This window comes from Rana temporaria, chromosome 1, assembly GCF_905171775.1.
Source record: "Rana temporaria chromosome 1, aRanTem1.1, whole genome shotgun sequence".
In the NCBI taxonomy this organism is placed as follows: Eukaryota; Metazoa; Chordata; class Amphibia; order Anura; family Ranidae; genus Rana; species Rana temporaria.
In genome coordinates, this window is record NC_053489.1 from 569,997,786 (window position 1) to 570,018,550 (window position 20,765).

Consider the following 20,765-nt stretch of genomic DNA (forward strand, 5'->3'; position numbering starts at 1 on the left):
CAACTTGAGGGATCCGTAGTGGAGAAGGATCTGGGGGTTTTGGTAGATCATAAGCTCAATAATGGCATGCAATGCCAAGCTGCGGTCCTTTCTTGTATTAAAAGAGGTATAGACTCCAGAGAGAGATATATCATTTTGCCCCTGTACAAATCATTAGTAAGACTTCATCTGGAATATGCAGTTCAGTTTTGGGCTCCAGTTCTCAAGAAGGATATTGGGGAACTGGAGAAAGTGCAGAGAAGAGCAACCAAACTGGTAAGAGGCATGGAGGAGCTCAGCTATGAGAAAAGATTAGAGGAACTGAATTTATTCACTCTTGATAAGAGGAGATTAAGGGGGGATATAATCAAGATGTACAAATATATAAGGGGTCCATATAGTGAACTTGGTGTTGAGTTATTCACTTTACGGTCAACACTGAGGACTAGGGGGAACTCTTTACGTCTAGAGGAAAAAAGATTTCACCTCCAAATAAGGAAAGGTTTCTTTACAGTAGGAGCTGTGAAAATGTGGAATAGACTCCCTCCAGAGGTGGTTCTTGCCAGCTAAGTAAAGTGCTTTAAGAAAGGCCTGGATTCTTTCCTAAATGTACATAATATAACTGGGTACCAACATTTATAGGTAAAGTTGATCCGGGGAATATCCGATTGCCTCATACGGGATCAGGAAGGATTTTTTTCCCCTGCTGTAGCAAATTGGATCATGCTTTGCTGTTTTTTTTTTGCCTTCCTCTGGATCACCTGTGGGTATAGAATTGGGTATATGTGATTGTACGATATTATTATTGTTTTATTTCTTGTGGTTGAACTTGATGGACTTGTGTCTTTTTCAACCTGACTAGCTATGTAACTATGTAGCTGCCCCCCCCCCCCAGACCTCTCCACACACATATCTGTAAACACACACACAGCTCTGCCCCCCTGTACACAAACAGCCTCCTCCCTTGTACTCACAGCCCCCACTTGCAAGGTGGTCTTCCTTGTCCCAGGTTTTGATTCCACATGTCCCTATGAAGATACATTACTGGCAGTAACATGAGGGGTGCATATACATGAAGCAGCCAGAGGTGGCAGTATAGAGCCCAATCTGAGCTCAATGACACTGAACAACTCAAGCTACCAACTCACACGAACACAGTGAGCCAGCACAGCTACAAAGCACCTCCACCACCTGCCACTGCCTTTGCCTGGCTCTGATAGCCGGCCTGACACCCCCCAAATGTTTTGCACCTGGGGCGGACTGGAACCCCCCCCCTCCAGTAGGTATGCCACTGCCCCTCAGGAGCCATCCTTAAGCAGCAAGGCTGTAGAATTTAGGACTGCACCACACGTGTGCTCCGGGTATGAAATGATCAGCAGGGTACCTGCACCTACCCTCCCACACCACAATGGCCACCGATGATGCCCAACAGAATCCACAGCATGTCCACCATTGTGCCCAGGGCCAGAATGGCTACCAAAGGGCCAGCTGAGAGAACCATGTGATAGCAAACCCATGGAACATGGCGATCATGTAATTTTGACTAAAAAAAGAGACACAAACTATGGTTGCAATAACAAATGTTGCTACCCCAGGACGCATGCAGCCACCAGTATGCCCAAGAGTAGCACTCTGGAAGCTCAGAACAAGCGGCCAAAAGCAAGACCAACCCATCTACAGTGAAGTGCCACCCTGGCAACCCCAGGGACTACCAGAAAATTAGCAGACCTCCTCTGGCCAAAGACACAGAGCCACCTGTTCATCTTGAGACATTAGAAGTGGCTGGATGGGGCCATCCGATGTACCTGTCCCTTTCTGTGGAGCACAGTGCTAGTAACACGTGGACAAACAAAAGGTACCTGTAGACCACTCCAGCCACCCAGGGAGAGGAGGGAGAAGGAGGGCGTACAATGCTACTTACCACCTCAGATGAAGCAGGGTACCTGCCCGACAGAACATCTCTCCGTAGGAACTGGGGTGCTGTCTGCCTGGGGGAACACTGTGACAGAGCAACAAGGTCACAACGTCATATGTGCCCCCCGTGAGGAACACAAAACGGGGTCCCCTAGGATCCAGGATAGGGCCCTTGCAGCCAAACCTGCATGCTTTTAGGCCTCTGCATGCACTCCCTGGCCTAGCTGTAATGAGACTGAACCTAGATAATCCAGCCTAGCAGGGGTGATACTGGATCTAGATCATCCAGCCTGTCACCTAGCTCAGCTGTTGACTGAAGATCTATGCAGGAGAAATCCTAAGAAAAATAAAGGAAGAAAAAACGTGGAACTAAAAGACCCAGCAGGGAGCTAGGTACACACTCCTACACTAGGTAGAAAAAAAAATGAGTTGCCTATCGCAGATGGGGGGATCCGACTACCAGTTAAGGACTACCCATAGGTGATACTGTGTTCTTTTTTTTTCTGCCTAGTGTCCTACTGCTGAAGGTGGTGCTATAACCCTGCCATCAAAAATACTGACAAGCTGTGTCCTTCAATGCTTGTAAGAGAAAAGTTGTTTTTGTTTTGGAGGGAATTCTGAAAGGATTTAATTTGTTGGTACTCCAGGCATAGAGCGTTGTGGGAAGAAACTGATTTGGGCATATTTAGTACAAAACTATGGTGGACCAAAATCTGTGGGTATCCAAACTGAAATGATACATTAGCACAAAACTGAGGATTAGAAACATTGTCATCTACAGTAAACATAGAACATACTTACTGTCCAAAACTTGATAAAATACTGCAGATCTGTGGCAACAATAAATAGGCAATACAGCAAGGAATAGGCCAAGAAGAGCAGAAAAAACTTATAGTTGGAGAATCCAACGCAGTTGTTCACCCTACAATAACAAACAAGCACAAATCACTTATAAAGCTATGATTTAAGAGAACTAGGCCTCATGTACAACACACGTTGGCATTACCAGATTCCAGCTGTTGTCTTTTTAGCCTGGATTAGAGAATGAAAGAATGCATCTGAATCTGCAGGCATCATTTGTCTTTTTCCTTCAGCTTAACTTTATTACCTTTACAAGTAGGGGAAATTGTTACTACTGCAACAGTTCCCTCCACTACAAAGCCAATTAATTATGGTATTCTAGCCTAAAGAGAACCTGTCAGCCTGATGTATATATGTGCCATGTCTTCCAGCTGGGACTTTTAGGCCACTTCAGCCACAGACACTTGGATCATGTTAGTGAAATAGCTTTTCTGATATTTCCTAAATATGCAAAGTCTGAGCATGCGAAGCTAAGTCCCTACTAGTATTTCCCCATCCTAATATGCTATTCCTGGTGCAAAACCATCAGACCAAATTCCCCGCGGACAGACGATGCAGTGACGGCGCGGTGACGTGGCGGCGACGATGACGCGGCGACGTGCACGAACCCGGAAGTTCAATGCTTCCACGCATCACTTTGACGCCATGCTCGGGTTCTCGGGTCAGCGGACATGTCCGATGAGTCGTACTGACCATCGGACATGTCCGACGGACAGGCTTCCAGCGGACATGTTTCTTAGCATGCTAAGAAACATTTGTCCGCTGGAAACCTGTCCGGTCGGCCGGAAAATTGTCCGGTCGGCCCTACACACGACCGAACATGTCTGCTGAAACTGGTCCGCGGACCAGTTTTAGCAGACATGTTCGGTCGTGTGTACGAGGCCCAACTGTTATTCCTGGCAATGTGTCCAGAGTGTGTAGGCCTAATCTTTTCTGACTAGAGCCCGAACCCTGCCCTCACGAGCACTAAGCCCTAGCCTGTTATTCAACGATATATACCTAGAGCCTGTAGTAGCCACTGAGAATCAGGTTGTGGACTGTTAAAAGGTACGGTGAGTCTTACTGCTGGTAGGATTGTGGTTAGGATGATTGAAAAATTCTCGCAGACACATTTTGGTACCTGTTCTTTTACCTCAATGTTACTTTATAGACTAACATACTATAAATCTGACAAGTTTACACTAATTATTGCACATAAGAAAACATTGCTGAATAGCTTTAACTCTTTAAATTCCTTCTACCATCACTGGGTAGTCAGTAAAGGAAAGTCAGAGGTTTTAGTGAATTTCTTTTCAAAACTCTTGATGTATAGTATCCCTATAAGATGCAGATAACTGGTTACACTGGTGCAGAAGCTCTGAAGGACTCGGTAGAGAATCCCAGCTGAAGGACTGACAGGAGAATCAAAGTACACAATCTCTGTAAATGGATCAAGGGCATCTTTCTGGCAATTTGTAGCCAGGTGAAGTGTATATCTAAGGCACTTACATTACTAGGCTTTACCTAAAATAGGATATACACATGACAACAAATCCTTCTATAGCACAGGTGTTAAACACAAGGCCCGCGGGCCGAATCCGGCCCTTCATGCTATTTCATGAGGTCCTCGCACCTCTGATACAGCTGCAGGAGAGCTCCAGCCCACCTCTGGTCCTCCTCCAGACCCTGCACTTTCTGCTTTTAAGCAATGCATCCTTCTTCTTGCCAGCAGCATAAGGAAAGGGGGTGCACTGTGATGTAAGGGAGGGTGGGGGATTCAACTTCTTATGGTGGGGTGGGTCTTGACATCTAATGTAAGGGGAAGGGATGCACTGGACATCTAATCTTACAGATACAACCGGCCCTTTTGAGGGCAATCATACTGCTTATGCGGCCCACGATGAAATTGAGTTTAACACCCCTGTTCTATGGCATAGGGTAGGCTTGTTATTTTAGAGATGGTTGTTATGGGTATCAAGGCTACAGGTATGGGAGTCTAGAGACTTGGGGTTTTGAGCTGCAAAATGTGTAGGCTTTGAGCATAAAACCCCAACAGGATGATGGCGGACAGGTTGACTGGACCTTTGGCTTGCAGGTGTAGAAGTGCCTTGAGCTACTGAAATGAAACTGTATTTAAAAAACTTCTTCAGAAATGGAACATGCACAGAGGATTTATTTTTTCTCAGGTTTTGGTCATTAAACCTAATATCAGTGAGGAAAAGGCAAAGAAGGATGCAGGCTGATGGCTAAATAAAAATATTGACCACAGAGCACTGAACTTGAAGGTAAAATCCAGTCCAATGAATTACATTACCCTCCCATATATGGGGTATGCTGCAGGCACCTACATGGGCTTGCCCACCAGCTATTAGATTAGGGTGTGCACCCCAAAGCTCAAACACACATGCGTCTGTGTGTGTGTATAAATATAAAGGGCAATGGCTAGCGTCGGTAGAACAGTGGACAATGTCAGTAGGGCAGAGGTTGATGTCAGTTTACTTTTTTAGATTTTTTGTATTATTACATTTTTATATAGAAATAGAAAACTCCGGCGCTGTCTGATGGACTAGGGGGGGAGAACTGCAGCATCATCTGCGAATCTGATCCTAACAGAAAGGGTGATAATAATGTAAAGTATGGTAGCTGCGCTGTGGGGAAGGGAATGGAAAAGCGGAAGTGAAAGGTGGGAGGGAACGTGGGTGAACTCGGCAGTGAAAAAAAAAAAAAGGTATCTGATGATACTAAAACAAACAATACAGATTAAGGTGAACAAACACCTATAATCCTGTGACGGTTTAGCAGTGAAAATACATGGTAAAATTGCTACTACATATACAAACACAAAAACTGGCATAAAATAAGTGAAAAAATATGTATAAAAAAGGTGCAAAACTATCCAAAAAATCACACAAGTGATAAAGTCCTGTCCATAAATAAAGATCAGATCTAAAAGTTCAATAATTCCTCCATGGAAAAGTGTCTAGATGAAACACCTCCACCAAAAAATGCAACGTGCAGGAAAAGGAATCTTCAGTGATGACACCTCTGATGTGCTAGCAGCCCACCTCACGGCTGTTTGTCCAAACAGCTAACAGAGATACTGATCGCAGCTGGATTGAGTGGGCTGATAAAAACACCTAAGACTCCTAAGACAGCTCTCAGCGGCATGAATGAAAGGACAGCGGGCATAAATCCACAAGTGCCGAACTCGTATCCCCCTCAGAGTGTCGGCTATACAGGTGAGAGTGTGATCTGATCCTTAAATGTCCAAATGGCAAGGCTCAATGTATCATGGGAGCATTAAGAAGAGCGAAAGAGAGACCATAGCGTGACTCCATATAATGGAAAAATGTAATAAAAAACAGATAAACTCACATTAAGGTAGTGAAGTAAAACATGCACGAGCGCCGAACTCGTATTAACCACTTACCCCCCGGACCATATTGCTGCCCAAAGACCAGAGTACTTTTTGCGATTTGGGACTCTGTCGCTTTAACAGACAATTGCGCGGTCGTGCGACGTGGCTCCCAAACAAAATTGGCGTCCTTTTTTTCCCACAAATAGAGCTTTCTTTTGGTGGTATTTGATCACCTCTGCGGTTTTTAGTTTTTGCGCTATTAACAAAAATAGAGCGACGATTTTGAAAAAAATGAATATTTTTTACATTTTGCTGTAATAAATATCCCCCAAAAATATATAAAAAAACATTTTTTTTCCTCAGTTTAGGCCGATACGTTTTCTTCTACATATTTTTCGTAAAAAAAAATCGCAATAAGCGTTTATTGATTGGTTTGCGCAAAAGTTATAGCGTTTACAAAATAGGGGGTAGTTTTATGTAATTTTTATTATATTTTTTTTACTAGTAATGGCGGCGATCAGCGTTTTTTTTTTCGGTACTGCGACATTATGGCGGACACTTCGGACACTTTTGACACATTTTTGGGACCATTGGCATTTTTATAGCGATCAGTGCTATAAAAATGCATTGGATTACTATAAAAATGCCACTGGCAGTGAAGGGGTTAACACTAGGGGGCGGGGAAGGGGTTAAGTATGCCTGGGTGTGTTCTTACTGTGGGGGGGGGGTGGCCTCACTAGGGGAAACACTGATCCACGGTTCATACATTGTATGAACCGAAGATCAGCATTTCCCCCGCTGACAGGACCGAGAGCTGTGTGTTTACACACACAGCTCCCGGTCCCCGCTCTGTAACGAGCGATCGCGTGTGCCCGGCGGCGATCGCGCCCGCCAGGCACACGCACGGGAGTCGGGGGCGAGCGGGGGGCGCGCGCGCGCGCCTCCAGCGGCGCGCGCGCGCCCCTAGTGGCGGCTGGGAGAGAGGACGTCATATTACGTGCTCTCGCCCAGCAGAGCCACCTTGTGGACGTATTTCGACGGTGCGCCGTCGGCAAGTGGTTAAAACTTCAGACTCTGTCTGTACCCGGTGCTCCAATCCCTACGTATCGTCACATCACGTGACTTCATCAGTTTTTTATCTGTTTTTTAATGGACTTTTAGATCTGATCTTTATTTATGGACAGGACTTTATCACCTGTGTGATTTTTTGGATAGTTTTGCACCTTTTTTATATATATTTTTTACTTATTTTATGCCAGTTTTTGTGTTTGTATATGTAGTAGCAATTTTACCATGTATTTTCACTGCTAAACCGTCACAGTATTATACGTGTTTGTTCACCTTCATCTGTATTGTTTATTTTAGTATCATCAGATTTTTTTCTTCACTGCTGAGTGATCCCTCCCGCCTCTCACTTCCCCTTTTCCATTCCCTTCCCCACAGTGCAGCTACCATACTTTACATTTATACATTTTTATAATTGCATTCTTTTTTATAATATTTTTATACAATCATTTTTACTATATTTTTTTTACAATTTTCTAGGTGCCCCATTGGGGGCTTTGGTGAGATATCAGGGGTCTAAACAGGCCCCTGATGTCTCACTTTTGGGGACAGAGATTCCCCAACCTTTCTCGCAACCAAGCAGCAGGGGGAATCTGCACAGCACAGGGTGATTAGGGATTAGGCACAACTGGCACACCCTGGGCGCATGCCACCAGCTAACACGGGTTTGTGGTGCTGTGAATGAATATGCTGGTAAGGTTTAAAGCAGTGCCAAGCAAAATTAGAACCTACAAAGCCTCATCCAAAACCTACAGCGCTAAGGCCCCATGCACACAAAGCCATCTAGGATCAGTGCATCTCTTCCAGAGTTTTAATCCACATGGGAGGGCAGGTGCAGCCTCCAGCCCCCCTGCAGCAACCTGTCAACGTCTATGGCAAGCTATATCGGGCTGAATTCTATACTTAGTAATACATGTGTTTAGGGTTCTGTGCGTTCAGGGATGACCTTTTGTCTGACAGGTTGCCTGCAGCAAGGTCAGATGCTGCACCTGTCCCTCCCAGGTGAACTAAAATGTGGAGGGGGCCACACTGCTCCCAGGTGCAAGAAGCCGAACAGAACAGAACAGGCTTTATGACTGAATCCAGAAAGATTCTCTACAGAAGATTTTAAGCACAATGTTACTGCCTCTCAGATTATATATTATGCTTGGCCAGAATTAGTATGTATGCGGCTTCTCAAGTAAATATAACACGCTGCCTCAGCATCAATGTGCCTGGCTTCAACTCAAAGGCATCATTTTCCCCAATGATGTTTCATATGCTGTACCCCCTATAACCCTGCACCCTGCACAGACAACATGGTGAGTTCATGATTTAGGCCCCGTACACACGAGAGGATTTATCCGCAGATACGGTCCAGCGGACCGTTTCCACGGATAAATCCTCTCAAAGATTTCCGCTGATTTCGATGGGATGGAGTGTACACACCATCGCATTGAAATCCGCGCGGAAATCCTCTGCCGATGACGTGTCGCGCCGTCGCCGCGATTATGACGCGGCGACGGGCGCGACGCTGTCATATAAGGAATTCCACGCATGCGTCAAATCATTACGACGCGTGCGGGGAATCCCTTTGGACGAATGGATCCGGTAAGTCTGTACAGACGAGCGGATCCATCCGTTGGAATGGATTCCAGCAGATGGATTTGTTGTGCAGCACAGCAAATATCCGATCTGCTGGAATCCATCCCAGAGGAGATTTCTCCACGGAAACAGATCCGCTGGCGTGTACACACCATAGGATCTATCCGCAGAAACCCATTTGCTGGGATTTATCTGCGGATGGATTCTATCGTGTGTACGGGGCCTTAGAGAAGGCTTAAAAAAAAAAAGTTCGAATTCATACTCATTTCATCAGGATCCTTGTAGATTTTGAGTTTACCAAAAATGTTAATATTGCAGAATATACAGCCTCATGCTACATAACTAAGTTCAATTTCATGCTCAATTATTAATGTATCTTAAATAGAAAACTATCTTTAGATAGATTTTTACTCCAAAAGCATATTATTAAAATAAATTTGATAAAAATCCCCAAAATTTGGTTTAAATCCCAAAAAATCTGATTTACCGGTAAATAAAAAAAATCGGATTTTCTTTAAAAAAATCATAGATTTTTATCCACCCTGGTTCATAACCCTAGTCCGTTTTGGGAACAAACAAAAAAGAGAGGATGGCTACCTTCCTACATACAGTGGAACCATTGAGAATGAACGTACCCAGTCGGACCACAGAAGCAAAAAAAAGATTTTGAAGAAAAATTGCCTAATAACATACATTTTTGCCCCTTTCTCACAAAATTAATGAACATGCAGTTTAACAGGAGGGATAGCTGTGCCTTTTTTTCATAAACACACCTATAGTTTACAGTGCTTGAGGTCTCCCCCTCATATTACTTCCTTTTCTGGTCAAATGTTCTTAGCTTACACTTAACTCTATGGGTTGAATGTTCCTCATCTCTTCTGGTTGAATGTTCTTAAAGAGGAAGTAAACCCACAAAAAGAAAAAAAAATGCAAGACAAAGGCATAATGAGCTAGCTCATTATGAATTACTTACCTGAGATCGAAGCCCCCGCAGCGGTCCTTGTTCCTCTCCTCCACCACCGCCATCTCTCCCGCAGTGACTTCCTTGTATCGCGGCTCTGGCGCTGTGACTGGCCGGAGCCGCAATGACGTCACTCCCACGCAGTGGCGTCTCCAGCTTTCATATTTAGGGGGGGCACATGGGGGGACAGGGACAAAAGTAGGGGGGGCAACTATAAAATGCAATTATATATATATATATATATATATATATATATATATATCCTGGGGCCCTTTACTACGATCCCACTATGGGCCCGTTCACATGTTCTGCAGTGAGCTCCCTTCCTACTATACTGGGGCCCCCCAGGGTGGCAGAAAACAAGAGATATATGTCACCAGCACACCAAGAAAATATAAGGGTCCAAAGCAGTGGGAGAACTATCAGGGTTGCAAAGGTTGTCTTGCCACCGGGCCCTGGTGTTCTGCCACAGTAGGGATCCCCAGCTGTCCTGTCCCTGCTATTTACAGCGCTGGTCTGGCGTCTGTCTCCTTGGCAGCGGCGGCAGTCTATTAGGACCTAGTGCTGGTGACATTATGGGTGCATGCAGGGGAAGGCTGGCACTATTGGTTATAGAGAGCTGAGCCCCCAGCTGGTCACCTAGTAGCAGTAATGCTGTATAACCTTCTCTGTTGACATGCTGATCGGCATGTGATCCAGGTAATGCTCCCAGTCAGATCTAATAAACACAGTATTTATTAGCATCAAGAGTACAACCACATAAATATAATCAACCGTATGATCAGCAGCCATGTGGGCTCTATGCCTGTAAAGTGTGGGCTTTGATCAATAAAATCACTGATATTTATGACTAGGATTTGACTAAGAGCATCACCTGGATTGCATCCCGATCAGCTCGTCAGAGAAGGGTCCACTGCTGCTAAGCAACCTGCAGGGAGCTCAACTGTCTACAACCAATAGAGATGGGCTCGGATGTGTTTGAAATCCCACATGCCCGATCACGCCAGGAAGCCGACACTCCACAGTGCTAATCAATGTATGGGCTGCCTATGAGCTAAGACCAGCCATAGACAGTTTAAATCTCAGCTGGTTCAGCAGAAACTGGCTGAGATTTGAACCATTAATGAGCAGATTCTTTTATGATTATCACTAGTGGTTGCTGTATAGCCACTGGTGATAATCACTGTTTGTCGGGAGAATATAATTGCTGGGTATTCCCCTGTCACCACTGTCTGTGTTGATGGGGGAATCATGCAAGTTTCTTTCCTGCAATCTGTGGATGCAGGAAAGAAATTTGCACCGTATATTATCTGCCTAACTGAAAGTGAAAGTAAATTGTGAATGTTTTGAAAGAACAGGAGAGGGGGAGGGAGACAGATGGGGGGGAGAGAAGGGATGGAGATAATGTAGTTCAGTGATTACAGTGTACTGCAGTCTGCAGTGCACACACTTAAACATGGCCCAGGCTAGAATATCTGGTTGTGTGAGCGCTCGCATTATGCAGTGTCGGCGAGCAGAGGGAGGGGGAGGAATCCCCCGCAGAGCTGACTGGGGACGCTCTCCCTCTCGGGGAGCAAAATACAAAAATTGCAAAATAAAAAAAAATATATATATTTTTTTTTTTGGGGGGGCACATGGTGGGGCACAGCATGATGTTGGGGGGGTCAGGGCCCCCTCTGGTCCCCCCCTAGGGACGCCTCTGCTCCCACGCATGCGAGCGGGAGCCTTCAGGGACAGCACGATCTCATTCAGAAACGGCATGCTCAGTGCGCCTGCGCCGTTGTCTACTGTGCGCATTGGCCGTAGACATCGGTACCGTCTTTCTTGCAAATATCTCCTTAACCGTGTCCTTAAGGAGATATTTCTTGCACCTACAGGTAAGCCTTAATCTAGGCTTACCTGTAGGTCTAAGTGGTCTGTAAGGGTTTACAACCACTTTAAGACCCCATTCACACATATGCGACTTGTCACGCGACTTTGGACACCAATGCACCCCATGTTTCCCTATGAGTACCGTTCATATCTGTGTAATTTCAAGCAGCAGTGACTTCAAAGTAGTTTCTGCACTACTTTGGTCTGACTTTCATGCGCCTTGAGGTCCATAGACTACAATGTAAACCCTCAAAAAATGCGCATGAAAGTTGCACCTGCATCATATAGATGCGATTTTGATGCAGGTTTGGATGAGCGCAACTTGTACAGAATGGAAAAACTTGCTGGGTTTCTTTATTTTCTAACGAATTCCAAATCTTCAAAATGATTGTTTTTCGAAATGGTTGAAAATTTATTGACCCTTGCCCGATGTCACAAGGGGGCGGTGCCACCCGGTGATGTCACTGGGTGGCCTTGCCCTTAAGTTATTTAAAAGCTGTCACACGGAGGAGCAGGCAGATTGAGGGAGCCATTGCGATTGTTTTTTTTCCTTGCTGGCGGTGCGGCAGGCGGCGTGATTGATGATTGATCTACACTTGGGGATATTTTTTTTATTTTTAAAAAAACTGTCAAAAACTGGTGTACTGTCTTTACTTACTTTTTTACACTTTTTTGGGGGAATAGGTAGGGGTACTATGTTCCCCATATTCATTCATGGTGGGGGGGCAGGATCTGGGGCTTTCAGATTCCAAGAAGCCCCCTGCCCGGGGTTGTAGGAAGAGTCCACTGTCCTCATCAACATGGGCACAAGTTTCTTTGGGGTGGCCTGGTATGGTTCAGGAGGGGGGCCTCGCTCACCCCCCCCTTTCCTGACCTGCCAGGCTGCATGCTCAGATAAGGGTCTGGTATGAATTTTTTCTTTATTGCCAGCATTCTTTTTTTAACCTGCTTATAGCTGACCAGTCATGGATTGTTAAAGTGATTGTAAAGGCAATCATTATTTTTTTTTTTTTTTTAAACAAACATATCATACTTACCTCCACTGTGCAGCTCGTTTTGCACAGAATGGCCCTGAACATCCTCTTCTGTGGTCCCTCGGTGGCTCTCACGGCTCCTCCCCGCATCAGATAACCCCCTAGGAGAAGCGCTCTCCCGGGTGTTACCTTGTGGGCGCGCTCCCAAGTCCAGCATTTGCCTCCATAGACACGAATGTCAGACTAGGCCCCACCCACAGGCACCCACGTCATTGCATTTGATTGACAGCAGTGGGAGCCAATGGCTGCGCTGCTATCAATCTATCCAATCAAGAGCTGGGACCCCGTGGAGAGAGGGACAGAGCTTCCCCGACGAGGTAAATACGGGGTTCAGGTAAGTAAAGCGGAGGGGCTGGGGGGCCGGTCGCTGTCAGGTGTTTCTTCACCTTAAAGCGGATGTGCCAAAGGAAAAAAATATTAAAAGCCAGCAGCTACAAATACTGCAGCTGCTGACTTTTAATATTAGGACACTTACCTGTCCTGGAGTCCAGCGCCGATCGCAGCAGAGGACGAGCGATCGCTCATCTCTCTGCTGCTCCCCCCGCCATCCACGCTAAGGGAACCAGGAAGTGAAGCGCTGCGGCTTCACTGCCCGGTTCCCTACGGCGCATGCGCGAGTCGCGCCCTCCGATTGGCTCCCGCTATGTGCTGGGAGCCGAGTGTTCCCAGCACACAACGGGGGGGCGACAAGATGTAACGGAATGCCCGTCTTTTGCCCGTGAATGCCAGGCCGGAAGTGGGTGCAAATACCTGTCTTTAGACAGGTATCTGCACCCCCTCCCCCCTGAAAGGTGTCAAATGTGACACCGGAGGGGGGGAGGGTTCCGATCAGTGGGACTCCACTTTAGGGTGGAGAACCGCTTTAATGCATAGGATGTATTAAAGTGGATGTAAACCCACTCTTATCCTTTCTAAACTACTGCCATAGTGGTGATCTATAAGGATATACATGCCTCCTGCATATATCCTTAACTGTCAAATGTCTCCCCTCTGTCTGTTATAAGAACTGAAAAACTGCAGATTCTGTGGGTGGATCTGTTGACTGGAGCTCTGTGGGTGGAGTCGTGATGTCAGTAGTCTCCCCACCCTCCTCTACACTCCCCTTGTCAACATGCATTTTCCTTACACTGAATTCTGCTATGATCACTAACATTCAGTCAAAATCCAGAAAAGTAACCACATGACTTCAGAAAAGGAGTGGGGGTGGGAATTAAAAAATGCATGAGATATGTAAATAACCTGTCACTCACAGCAAGGGGGCAGAACGGACTAAGGTTTTTCTCTGCAAGTCCGTTTTATTTCACTGAACAATAAACGAGGATTGCTCAGAGCTGGATTAACTCTGTGTGGCAAGACTGGGCAGAGATGATAGGAAATCATATACTGTACATTGTGACATCAAAAAAATAAAACATTCACATTAAGGTGAGAAAAACCAGAGGGTTTACAACTTCTTTAAGGCCGTGGCAGCCGGCTTCCTGGACTGTTTCTTAACAACCAGCTATTCTTCACCCAGAACTCGAATCAGTCAATCCGATCAATTTTAGACCAATTTGAGTTCCAATCGTTATGAAAATATGGAATTTGTTAGAAAATAAAGAAACCTAACACATTTTTCCATTCTGCACAAGTCGCACTCACTCAAAGTCTCATCAATGTCTTATCAGCACGCTAAAGTTACAATGGTAACTGCGTGATTTTTGAGGCCCCATACACACGAGAGGATCCATCCGCTGGAATTGATCCGCGGACCGGCTCCAGCGGATAGATCCCCTGGTGTGTACAATCCAGCGGATCTGTTTCCGCGGATTTTTATCCCCTGGGATGGATTTCCAGCGGATAAAAATTTGAAGACATGCTTTCAAATCTATCCGCTTGAATCCATCCCAACGGATTGATCCGCTGGTCTGTACAGACTCACCGGATCAATCCGTCCGAATCAATCCCCCGCATGCGTCGTAATGATTCGACGCATGCGTGGAATTCCTTATATGACAGCGTCGCGCACGTCGCCGCGTCATCATCGCGGCGACGGTGCGACACGTCATCGCGATGGGATTTTGGCGCGGATTTCGATCCGATGGTGAGTACACTCCATTGGATCAAAATCCTCGCAAATCCTTGAGAGGATTTATCCGCGGAAACGGTCCGGTGGACCGTATCCGCGGATAAATCCTCTCGTGTGTACCAGGCCTGAGTTGCACAAGTGTGAATGGGGTCTAAGACTATGAATGTTAGGGAATGTTGCATTCACCCTGTGAAAGCAAAAACTAGAAACTGACATTTCACACATTACAGCTATTCTGGGTATTATGTTGTGTCCTTGCAGCCACTATGACCTCATACACTTACATAGACTGCCTGCATGAAGAATCTAGTGGCTCAAGCTGCATAAACATGGCTCATTCACAGACTACAGGCATCAGAGCCCGTGCAAATGAGGTCCTAAAGTACAATATAGAGTTCTAAATGTTGATGGGGTGTTCTTGTATATTGATGTTACCTGTGAGGAAGTAATTATATACAGTCAGATTCTACTTCAAACTTTTTTTAAATCATTACAATCAGATGCTTACTTTCATTTATGATCCTGCCTTAAAAAAATAACTGGAACCTGGTTGCATATTATGGACATTTTTCTTTTATCTAGATCTTGAGTAAGGATTCTGGCTATGCAGGGTGACAAGGATATGTAAATCACACAAAAAATGCTGAGTCAATCATATTTTGGCATGTAAAACAATTCAAAGAGATGTATTTAAACTGCGTATTTACATTTTGGCTGCAGTTTAGTTTAACATAGTAATAAAGGTAACTGGCAGAGGAATTATTAATATCACTTTAAAGAATCAGGATACTTTTTCACAATGAGCAGCCAAGATATAATTCTTTTGTCTACTCTCAAAGCAGTGTAGTGCCCAGTTTTCACATTTTTCCTCTTCCATTATATCAATATCAGATACAGTGGAACCTCGGATTGCGAGTAACACGGTTAACGAGCGTTCTGCAATAAGAGCACTGTATTTTAAAAAATCGTGACTCGATTTGCGAGTGTTGTCTCGCAAAACTAGCACGATTCAGGCCAGAGCGGTGTGCAGTACCGCTTTTGGCCTGAGGTGTGGGGGGGGGTGCCGGAGCCGAGCAGAGCCGAACGTTGCCGATCGCAGTCGTTTGGAAATGCACGGCAAGGCCCAAGGACAGCACGGCTGACCTCAGCAAATCTCGGGTAGGAAGTCTTTCCGAGGTTTGCCGAGGTCAACCGAAGTGTCCTCGGGCCTTTTCGGCCGTTTATGAGGCCCTCCGGTGCCCCCCGTCTCTGGCCGCATGCAGTATTGCATCCCAATGAAGTCAATGCGGACTAATTATTTTCGTTTTCCTTGACTTCAATGGGAAAACTCGCTTTGATATGTGAGTACCTTGGATTACGAGAATTCTCCTGGAATGGATTATGCTCGTAATCCGAAGTTCCACTGTATGGTATATTTTGCATGCTTCAAAGCAATAAAAGCTTTTCCCTGGTCCAGGTCTATTTAATCGTGACACGGTGAGCAGGAGGGCATAAGGACATCATGTAAAATAGCTACACTTTATTTTCTAAAATTACAATAGAACATTTTACATGGGCACTTTAAAATATGACTCGTGATTAGAGGTTCTCCTAATGAAATATCAACATTAAATAATAATTCTGTGTTAGTACATACCAAGGACAGTGATGATCCATCTTCAATATACACCTAAAATAGTGAAAAAAAAACAAAGTTTAAAATGTCCCTTGACATATTCGCTTGTTCGCTTGACATATGAGGGCAATAGTTTAGATCAGCCATTCTCAACCAGGGTTCTGTGGAATCCTGGAATTTTAGGGTTCTTCCAGAGATTGCTAGGGGCTCCTTGAACTGTGGCAGATTGACATCCCATCTGATTGCAATACCACTTGGCAGAGTCAGGGGCATGACATCATTGTCCCTTCTGGCTAAAGCCGGACAATAAACGGAGCGATTTTCTTTTCTGCAACCACAGATGGCAGAACTAAAAATCGATTCCAGCATAAACACAGTCAGTGTTGATGGGGGAATACCTTCCATGAAGCCACTGTGTTCTCCTGGCCAGGGGATGGGGGGAGCTGTCCCCTCCACGGGAACACAGTGATTACTGCTAGCAGTTATAATAGCAACTAGTAAAAATCCCATGTAAAATCAGACAGACTGATTGATCAACTTGGATACATTCAGCCTGCACTTAGAGTCGGTTCACACTAGGGCGACACGACTTCCAGCCCGACTTTCAGAGGCGACTCCGACACGACTTGAACATGAACCACAGGGCGATCTGGGGTGATTTACAACACAACTTGAAGTCGTCTCCAGGACAGGAGACTTTCCAGTGGCCAATAAAACAACAATCAGCTCTGGGAGAGGGAGGGGGAGGGAGGGGGGCAGGAGAGGTTTGCCTGAGAAATGTATGTTATCTTCCTGGAAAGTCGCTTCAGTTAAGACAGTGATCCGACTTCTGAGGCGACTTCCATTGAAATCAATGGGTACAAATCGCCTACAAGTCGGATTGAAGTAGTACAGGAACCTTTTCTGAAGTCGCATCGCCTTGAGTCGTGTGTATTAACACCGCTCCCATTCACTTCCATTGTTTTTCTCTACAGCGCGACTTGGGACGACTTGAGGCGACATGAAGTCGGATCGCAAGTCGCCCCAGTGTGAACAGGCTCTTACAGTCAGGGGCAGACTGACCATTCGGGTACTGCCCGAGGGCCCTATGCCACTAGGGGGCCCCATCAGGGTTGCCAGCCTCAGTAAAACCAAGGACAGTATGTAAAAATCTGTGTTTTTTCACATCTGTCCCTGAAATGTCCCTCACCAACATCCTTTTGGTCTAAAAATCCCAAGATTATAGCTGCCCTGCCTCTCCAGGACCTTCTCAGTGTGTGTATACTGTGTGGCCCCATAATCTATTGCCTGGGGGCCTCATAATCTATTGCCCAGGGGCACCATAATCTCTTATTGCCCAGGGGCACCATAATCTCCTATTGCCCAGGTGCCCCATAATCTCCTATTGCCCGGGGGCCCCATGAGTTGTCAGTCCGCCCCTGCTTACAGTACATGTTTCGAAACTTGGCCAGTCCTTGCTAAACCAGCCGGGATTCAAACCATCCATGGCCTGCTTTACTGTAAGGGTGACATTCTTACTACCACTGTAAGGGGGCATTCCTCCCACTGACAACCAATGTAATGGACATTTGCCTACAGACCTACAATGAATTGGTGTTCCCCCAAAACCTGAAAATGATTTTAAGGGTTCCTCAGGGGTAAAAAAAAGTTGAGAATGGCGGGTGTAGATGAATAACGATCTTAATTCAGTCAACATGGTCATATTTTGGAATTTAGCAAAACTCATGCAAAAGCCAGCCTGGAAGAAGATGGCACGTGGTAGTTGGTGTTACCAAAGTGATAATCCAGCCAACAGGTATAACATAATGCTGTAATTCTCAAACCAGTAACAATTACAGCTATGCTTTTCTGCTAGTTAGCAACTGTTCAAGTTCTCACGTAACGGCATGTCTCCTATTGGCCATAGTTCATTGCAGAAAAACACAGCTAAAAGAATAAGGCTCCAGTAACGTAATTGACAGTAAAAAATCTTGAAGAAATTGGAACATTTATCTTTTGTTATCAAGAAGTCAAGTGGGGGTTAATATGAATTTGCAACACCCAATTAATGGGAAAATCACAGTATACTGTCATCCACTATCAGTGTACTCCCTGGCCTATACAGACTAGAAAAGTCATATTTGTGTAATGGGCTAAAATAATCTATTTCTCTTCTTTTATTCCTGAGTACCACTCAAAATTGTTCTGTCTCTGGGACATGTGAAGCACCCTTCAGCTTGTGTCATGCATAGACTTCCTCTCATACACAACCCAATTATTCGCCGTGGCTAATTATAGTGCTCTGGCTTCTCTTCAATTCAAGATCATGAACATCAGCGTAGACCAGCGCTGTCAATATGCCTACCAGCTGAAACAAGAGCATCATTTAGACACTGACAGCACTGAGAGCTCTGCCACCGTCTCCTCATCTTCTAATCTTGTACAAATGATCACAGGGAATCGGGTTCATACTTATCACAAACAGAGCAGTGATGACAGCGGTCAGGCTTCACAAGCTGGCATCTGTCACAGTATCTGATGGCTGCAGAGAAAAGAGTTGGGAGTTAATGTTCATTTTGGCAGGAAATTCAGTCAAAAGATCTCAAAGTTTAAAGGAGATGCTGTTATTGTCTAGGTTCTTATTATATTCCCTGTCTTTGTTCTGCGAAAACTGTTACCGCTGTGTTATTTCAGGAGGTTCTTCAGTAACAAGGATGAAGGTTCGGATTTGCAGCATATTATCACTTAGCTTCTACAAACTAACACTTACTTAAAATTATTAAAGGCGACTTAAAGGGGTTGTAAAGGTAAATGTTTTTTCCCCTTAATGCATCCTATGCATTAAGGTGAAAAAACATCCGACGGTACCGCCCCGAACCCCCGATTTACTTATTTCACCCCTCGAAAGTCCTGCACGCGTCCCCGTGATCCTCTTCGGTTCCCAGCCTGGCCGTTGATTGGCTAGGCTGGACGAATTGATAGCAGTGCAGCCATTGGCTGGCGCTGCTGTCAATCACATCCGATGATGCGGCGCGCCGGGGGGCTGGGCCGAGTGATACAGTCGGTGACTATGCACGCCATTGTATCACGGGAGCGCGCCCGCAAAAGCTTTCCACCATGCTCGCTCGCATGAAGGTGGAAAGCTCTTACGAGGAGGAGCCGAGACACTCTGTGCAAAACGAGCTGCACAGTGGAGGTAAGTATAACATGTTTGTTATTTTACAATTTTTATTTTTTTAACTTTAGTGTTCCTTTAAGCTGTCCATACATTATGCAATTTTCTCATTTCATTTTCTTTAGATTTACCTTCAACTATATAGTGCAAGGAGCAAAGCTTCCTTTCTTTTTTTCTTTCTTTTTCTACTTATGTTGGTTTGTATTTCTTATTAGTCTTGAACAGAATAATTTGGGATGTTTATGTAGTTTTCTTTATGATACTATGAAAATATAAGTTTGTATTATATTGGTGTGATATGTTGAATCTCAATAAAATGTAATTGATAATAATAAAAATAAAAAAGGGCCTGCCTGATTGCATACAAATGGAAAGTGTTTAGGTTTGACCTCATTTTATAGGATTTTGATAAATCTAAAGGAAAATTGAATAATGTATGACCAGCCTTAGTTTACACTTGCAGTTGGGGGCCTGGGGCTGTAAAGATAGGCAGTTGACCTTCAAATGCAGCCGGATGGGGGGTATACATGTTCCCGGCCACGATGTAAAGCATCACTTTGTGGAGCAATATATGTCCCTACTGATGCATTTGGCAGACAGTAACACCTATGAGCATAGCCCATTCAAGTAAAGAGGGTCATGACGCAACTGCAAGCCCAACACTAGGCTCTCCGCTGTGCCACATTATTACCACTGAAAATGGTTAATTGTCTTGGAAAAAAAAACAGGCATCCAGGAGGCGGCAGGTTCACCTCCTGAGACAGCCATGCCTGCATCGCTCTGTGAAAAGTGATTCACAGCAGGATGTTAAACAGAAGTCCATTTCTCTGACCATGTTTTATGTTACATCCATATTTAGGGTATAGCATGAAACATGGGCACACTCTGCAGCCCCCTACCCCAAATTAAACGATCTAGGATTCTTCTCCCCACCCACACAGTCACATCTGCCACCACTGCAGGGAGACTCTTAGGCCCAGATTATCAAAGGCGTTACGAGTATCTATGCGACTGATTCTTAGAATCAGTTACGCATAGATACCCATTAGATCTGACAGGCGTAAGGCTCTTACGCTGTCAGATCTTAAATGCATTTTTTTCCCCGCCGATAGGTGTCGCCGACGTCGTTTTCCCCGTCGCTTATGTAAATTAGCAAATTACGACGATTCCCGAACGTCCGCGCGCTCGACGCAGAGAATTTACGTAGTTTCCGTAGCCTTTGTGACGCGTAAAGTTGCCCCTGGGTCTATGGAGGCGCAGCCAATGTTAAGTATGACCGTCGTTCCTGCGTTGAAATTTAAAAAATCTACGTCGTTTGCGT

General features: G+C 45.2%; 1 protein-coding gene across 2 annotated transcripts in view; it reads right to left on the reverse strand.

Moving 5' to 3' along the window:
- The window catches only part of ZDHHC2 (zinc finger DHHC-type palmitoyltransferase 2), a 205,346-nt gene that overhangs the window by 59,000 nt on the left and 125,581 nt on the right, over positions 1-20,765 (reverse strand). For both annotated transcript variants that reach the window (XM_040334664.1, XM_040334663.1), the window contains exons 5-7: positions 18,742-18,811; positions 16,312-16,344; positions 2,695-2,815 (exon numbers count right to left, since the gene is read on the reverse strand). In XM_040334664.1, the coding sequence (XP_040190598.1) occupies positions 2,695-2,815; positions 16,312-16,344; positions 18,742-18,811 (224 nt within the window). The remainder of the gene's footprint in view (positions 1-2,694; positions 2,816-16,311; positions 16,345-18,741; positions 18,812-20,765) is intronic.